The following is a 7256-nucleotide window of genomic DNA, read 5'->3' as shown; positions in this document are numbered from 1 at the left end:
TCCTTCATGAACACCTCATCTCCAAAGTTTCCTGCAGTTTCTGCATAATCTCGTTATCAGACATGCTAACAAACATTACCGCTGCCAATGGCCTGCGTGCTTATTGGAGGTAGCGATCCATTTTTCCTGACTCAGAGGTCATCCGCCTCCTCTCCCTCTCCTATGGCTGGTTGAACTGGTTATTGGGAAGCTGAATCCGGTCTGACTGCTGCGTTTATCAGTTCACTTCATCTTCTGTTTACTTTAAACAAATCAAATTTGCAGGACAATTTCCTGTACAGCATTTTTCCTGGGAGATGACTCCAGGATGAAAGGAGCATATAATGGCCATATCTCAGGCTTCATTCATTTTTAACTTGTACCCATTTCCATCAAGCCTATGTTTATATGCACGCATACAGCACTAGCTCTAAACCATTAAAATCCTCCCCTGGAAGGTTTCTTCTCTCTTCTAAAATCATTCACTACTCACTTAAAACTTTGTGTTCTAGAGTTTAGAATAAACCTCACACTGTGCTCTGAGGTTTACCATCTCATACTAAAACATATAATATTAACAAAAAAAACCAAGCAGTTGGTACCGTTATCCTCAGTCCAAGAGTATCCAGCATCCAAGTGGTTGCAAAGCTGAGCGGTATGGCCACCACCATGTAGACCAGTGATAGCCAGTTGATCTCGTCCAGAGTAACTTTCAGGTACTGGGCAGACTGGTTCGCCACTGGTGCAAAGGTAAGCCATATCTGAGGAGACACCAAGATTTTTTTTTTTTTTTTTTTTTAAGTATGGAAAGCTACACACACATACACACATACATACATACATACACACACACACACATACATACACACACACATACATACATATATAGTGAGAGTGCGGGAGGTCCAATGCATTCAGATTTTGTACAAAATATTAAAAGGACAAAAAAAATGCACAATAATGGCTGACGTTTATACAAAGTGTACAAACTAAATGTGGCAGGGCAACATTTCAGGGAAATCAAATAATAATTTTATTTTTTTATATGAGGACAGCAATACAAAATCACTTAAATAAAAGAAGTGTATAAAAATACATATATACTTAAAGAAATTAAGGAGTAAATATAACTGATAATACATTAGACCTGATAGATCTGGCTGTATTCCTGATATAAATATGATCAGTGCATTTCTATATATTGATATATGATAAGTATGGCATATGAGACCAGGCTGCGTGTTTAGATCCACCGTAGAAAAACCACAGCAGACGGGGCAAAGCCTGAACGACCTTTTGTAAATCTGCATTGTGTAAAGGTTTGCAGTGACTCTAGCCAGCAATTTAAAATGTCAGCTCTGTCAAAAAAGGTAAAACCGAAGGTTTACTTCAGCAGCGTGCCAACATGGATATTTCAGAAGCTGCTTTCCATTCAGTGCTGTCAGCTTAGTTTTGTGCAGGTGGAGAATAATTACACTAAAGTGCTTTATCACAGTGCCAGTCAGGTACAAATCATTTAGGTGGATATTTAACAACCACTCTGTTAGACATCATCGATTACATGACATATACAAAGCATCCCTATTTCAGTACATCATCTTAGTGGTCACTCCTCCTAAAGCAGGTGCACTTTAGTGATCAGATTCCTGGAGCCTGTTTTAGTCTTGTGATCTGGACACAACTTTAGAAAAAGAAAGGAAGTGACAAGACATGCTCATCTCACATGAGAAGGAGATGATTTCTGTTGTTTATGTTCCTAGTGTCATGTGTCTGCCCTCACATGACACCACTTAGCATGCATGAGACAGGAAATAATAGGACACTTTCATCATACTCTACAAGCTGGACAAAGCTACAATGCTGTGCTGAGCTGGTGAAAAGACATGTTCAACAAAAAGACTTCAGCCTTTAGAAAATTCTCTCATATTTCACCTTGATTGTGGATGAATAAGAGTGAGTTTATCAATAGAGGCCTACAACATTTATTCAAGAACAATGTTGAAGCACTTACATTTGTGGTGAGAAGGTTACATATGCACCCATCATGGGCATGCATGTCATGTTCATTTTGGGCTGTCAGTGATTTCTCTGAACTGTTCTTTTTCCAGGATGAAATGATTCTACAGCATATTTGATGGCTTTAAAAAATTATGAACTTGGTGCACAAGTTTGAATTTATTTTGGATTTTCTCTAATCTACACAGGCTCACATATACACTTATACTCACTCAAATCTTTTAATAAGTGGTGCTGAAGGTTTTACAATTTCGTTTAACTTGAACTTAACAATTGACTTCAACTGGTAGTTTCTATTTTCTCTACTTTTTTGACAACACTTATGGGATTGACCAACACTCAGAACAATGGGAAAGTCCAAGGAACTGAGTGAAGACCTGAGGTTTGTAACTTCTAGTTGAATGCAAAGTAGGTAAATTATATTAGTCTTTGCAGTTTTGCTGTCGATCAAAAGCAGAGACATGAGTGGGAAAATCCTCATGGATGAAAAATACTTCAAAAAAAAAAAAAAAAAAAGAGCTGCGGTTGTGTAAGCCGGTTATAAGCTACGACTAAAACCACATGCTGTGCTGACAAAAAGGAAACAACAGCTGCTCTCCTGCTAGATAGTAAACCAATGTAATAAATAAACTCATTGTAAATGTAGGAGCTTTATGTATTCACATAATAATGACATCTTTGATTATTTAAAATTGCTGCTGCGATTGCATTTCTCTGCTAATAAACTCCTCCAGACTTTTTTTTAAAGTAGGGCTTTACTGTGAAAAGTCTTGAATGTGAATTTATCTGCAGAAGAAGAAGAAGCTGAAACTTTAATGTGCACACGTACTAAGCAGTAGGAGCTACCCACACTCCCGCTGAGATTTTGCCAGACACCGTGTTACATGACAAGAATTGTACCTGATAAACATCACCATGTTGTCACTGTAACTGATGATTTTCGTGTAGAGCAACTAAAAAGTGCACTAAAAATAGCTGAAATATCTCGAATCTAACCTGAATTTGTATTTTCATGACAAACATATAAAATACTTAATAATTGTAGCTTCTCAGGACAAACCAGGACATGTTTATACTTCTATTGCTTAAAAGGTTTAAATTATCCGTGTGTGTAACACCTTTTCAGACAGAATCCAATGTCACTCTTATTTAAACATGTTTAAAAAGGAACGTATCCATGATTTTTTTTTTTTTTTACTACACATATAACCTATAATTCACCTGGAAACAGGCAGCACATGTGTATGTGTGTATTTTTGGCCTGATGCACAAACAAACTGAATGAATTTGACCTGTAAACTCTACACCGAGACCACAAAGGCAGTACCAGTCCTGTCCTCTATTGTGTGGACGGTGAACAAATCCTAATTCATGCCGAGCTGGCGGGAGCTGGTCAGCTGATTTGAACACACAATGCTAGTCTTGTCCCCAGCAGGGAGGAATGCTTCTAGAAACGGTTTTCACACATGCCCCTGTTTTGTTATTTCACAGGTCGTATCAGATCAGAGTATCGCTTCCTCTCAATCCCACACGCGTCCATGTTTCAAACTGTGCTAAAATTAGATTTCATGCAGACTCAGACACCTAAAAAGCATCAAGGCGTGCACAATAACTGTAGGCAACATTAGGGGTGGGGGAAAAAAATCGATACTGTGTAGTATCGTGATATTTTGTTTGCTAATAATGTATCGATACAGGGACAGGAGAAATCGATATTTTGTTACAAAAAAGTTTTTGTGCTCTGACTTCAGAGCATGTTGATCCTTTTTCTCAGCAAGAATCCTGACATTCCTTCACTGTCCAAATGTGTTTAACTTTTTTTTGGCAGCAATAAACATGACAGTTTACTTATTTTAATTTAAGACATGTTTTATTTTAATTAAGTTTAAAACTTTTTTATTTAATGTAAAATTATATTTTGTTTTAATTTACTTTCAAATTCTTCAGTTGCTGAAGGGGCTGCATAGTTTTCATAAATTGCATAGTTCAGAATAGCTATAATTGTACCAGATGGTTGCATTCAGTTAAGTTGGACTAGACTGTAATACAAACCGTTCAGTTTGTCAACAATAAAACTGACTGAAATGAGAGAAAGACTGAGTGCAGACTTTGATATTAGATAAAATGAATATTGATAACGTTTACCTTTATGTACAGAATCTGAATATCGCAAAATATTTTTAAAAAATTGCAATAATATCATATCGTGCGTTAAGTATTGTGATAATATCGTATCGTGGGATGTATGGTGATTCCTACCTCTAGGCAACATGCGATGCTAACACGCTAAAAATGAAAAATCCTAAATTATCTGCAGAGATTACAGTTAATGCAATCTTGTCACAAGTGAAACTTTAATTTCAATATTTAAAATGTTTTAATTTAAATATGTTAACAAATTTTTTATCTGCAATTTGTAAAAACTGTTAGATGATAAAATAAAATTGCTTAGATTTGTGATTATTCAAATATAAATTAAAAAAAAAAGATTTGTGATTATTCATGACTTGGGATTATGTTTTTCCATGTTTGTAGCACCTTTTAAGGTCTGTTAGAATAAACTAACAAACAGAAATAAACTGCATTAGAAGAACTGGTTTATGACCTTCTGTTTTCTAAGTATTATTATTAATATAATTTGAACTTTAACTTAAGAGGGACTTACTTTGCAGGCCCAGCACGTTGATATTTGATCATTCTAGTAAGCTCTTAAGCAACAAACTCTATTCTTTGTCATGACACCGTGGGCAGAAATGTTCACCTGTTAACTCTGTAAAGACTCCAACAGCAGCTCCGTCAGGCTTACAGATCACTTCTCTTTCAGTACCTGCTTTAGAGAAGCCACAGCTTATGTGCACACTTTATGAATGACTGCAGGAAGACAACAACCGCTAACTGCTTTCACTTTTCTGTCACTGTGGAAACTTCGCTGACACGCTGAGTAAAAACTCACTTCCCACAATAAACCCACTAAGGTAGTCTGAGTCACAGCTGTTGTTATGTCGTGGAATAAAACACCAGACAAGGTTGTAAAATTAATTCTTAATGCAATTACAGATTTTCCATCTTCCCTACTTTAAAAACAAACTGTGATATCGCACCCTGCACCTTGACTCACAGGCTCCTTCTCTAGTTTGTTGCTGTTCTTTTCTTTATTATTTGTCTTATTAGGGACAATAATTAATTAATAAAGTTAAGAAAATGAAATAAATAATGTTAGGGAGTATTAGGATTCCTAGTTTCATTTTATCAGATTTTCTATAGATACCATAACATATCATCAATTCTCATCTCCACTGTCATCATATAGGGAAAACATGATATAATGAAAATAGAAACATGGGAGCAAACATTTTTCTAACACATATAAATGCACTGGTCAGGGTCTGTAACATAAGTTTCAGGTGTACACTCTGCACAGATATGTGGATGCTTAAATTAAAGGAAAAAGGGCGTTATGCAACATTTAATTACTGAAAACATGATTAACATTTTCAAACTCCCCTTTAATTACCATGCAAGACTAAATGAAGCCGTTGAAGTGTTTTGAGCATCTGATTAGTCCTTTATCCATGGTTGCATTGACGTGTGGTTGGGGTGGGGGTACAAAAGGATGTAAGCGCCACCCCATGTGTCCCTTTTAGCTCCGCCTCTGGCACACTGTACTTGTCAGCCCTGTTGCACAGATTTACATCTTGTTTGCTTATCAGCCTTATTTATCAGCCACGGAATGACTCTCTATGGCCTGAGGGCCTTAAACGGGAAGTGGGGACACCTGTTCCTCGGAACAATAGCTCCCATAGCGAAGAGGAGTCCCGTGGAAGCAGGAAGTAGGAGAACGATTGCGGGAGGAGCTCAGCACACCCTGCTTAACACTAACATCACCACCGGGGAGTTATACCAAGTCAAACAAACATATAGGGGGAACACCACATGTCCCGTGTCTACCTGTATTCATAAACACACCTGGTTTCACCTTTCACAGACTCACCGTTGCGTTGGAGCAGTTTAGGAGACACAACACCAGCAGCACAAACCACCTCCTCTTGTAAAGTTTGAAAAGCTGTCCATTCTTCAGGTCAGAGTTTGGTTCTCTGGAAACAGCAGCGTAAACAGTCCGAATGTCGTTGGAGACTTCGCCGCTATTATCCATTATTATTATTATTATTATTACTAGTATTATGACAAGTTAACCGGTTAAGCCAAACAGCTGCTTAGCTCCCAGAAGTTGAACAAGCACCGAAGTTTCGGTCGCTTTTGGTCAAAAAATCCCAGAAACCTGAGAAATGGTGTATGTCTACTAAAGTAAACAAGATATAAATCCATCCTGCTGTCTCCCGACAGACTGTAAGGACATTTTGTGTCTCACACAGAAGCCGGTAACTCAGTTTGAAGCCTGGAAAAAGTCAGCAATCCTCTGAACATTAATCAGGGAGCTACAAAGATCTTCGACTGAGAGGATGAGCCACTCCGCCCTGAAGAAAAGCGCTGTCAGCATGCAGAACTTAAAAAAGGGTTCTTCAAACTGAATGAGTCTTGCCTTCATAAACGATAAATAAATAATAAATCACTTCTAATAATTTCCGAAACACTGATCTGTGTGTTTTTTTCTCAATACATTTCAAGTCTAGAAAAAATCTAAAAGATTCAATTAAGCAAAACTTTGGACTGCGTTTATCATTTCATAAAGGATAAACACAGATAAATTAAACGTTAATGTGTACTGGTGTAATAGACTAAACCAAGGGTGTCAAAGGCCAAGATCGGCCTGCCAAAGCGGCCAACCCAGCTCACCAGGTGGCTTTGCAAAATTTCCAAATTGCAGAGAAGTCATTAATACCTCAATGCAGTGTTACTTTTGCTGTGGGGTGTACAAGCATTCCACATCCATCCATCCACCCACCCTTCTTAAATACTTGTGGGGGGTTGCAGGAGGAGCCTGTTCTAGATGACATAGGGCAAAAGGTGGGGTGCACCTTGGGCAGGTAAGCAGTTCATCACAGGGCTAATACAGAGAGACAGATAATTATACACTCTCAAAAACCCAACTAGAGACAGTTAATCTGCATGCATGTTTGGACAGTATAAGGAAACTGTAGAAAACGCGTGCAGCCACAAGGAGAGCATGCAAACTAACTCCGAAAGGCCCCAAATGGCCAGGTGGTTTAAACCAGGAAGTTGTTTTTGCTGTGATGAAACAGTGCTAAACTGCACCCTGCATCGGTGTTAAAATATATGTAAATTTAAGATATTTCCAGATC

At 37.8% G+C, this 7256-nt stretch overlaps 1 protein-coding gene across 1 annotated transcript in view; it reads right to left on the bottom strand.

Annotated features, from left to right (window-relative positions):
• Nucleotides 1-6425, bottom strand: part of slc49a3 (solute carrier family 49 member 3) — a 17706-nt gene extending 11281 nt beyond the window's left edge. Inside the window, exons 1-2 of the mRNA XM_086258756.1 lie at nt 5987-6425; nt 582-740 (exon numbers count right to left, since the gene is read on the bottom strand). Coding sequence (XP_086114882.1) covers nt 582-740; nt 5987-6148 — 321 coding nt within the window. The 5' untranslated portion in view covers nt 6149-6425. The remainder of the gene's footprint in view (nt 1-581; nt 741-5986) is intronic.
• Between the last annotated feature and the right edge of the window lie 831 nt (nt 6426-7256).

The sequence above is a fragment of the Aulonocara sp. 'chitande type north' Nkhata Bay genome, linkage group LG2 (assembly GCF_057382095.1).
Source record: "Aulonocara sp. 'chitande type north' Nkhata Bay isolate Kocher_YH1m ecotype deep benthic linkage group LG2, A_spYH_male_GT1.1, whole genome shotgun sequence".
Lineage (NCBI taxonomy): Eukaryota > Metazoa > Chordata > Actinopteri > Cichliformes > Cichlidae > Aulonocara > Aulonocara sp. 'chitande type north' Nkhata Bay.
This window is presented reverse-complemented; position numbering and strand designations above follow the sequence as displayed.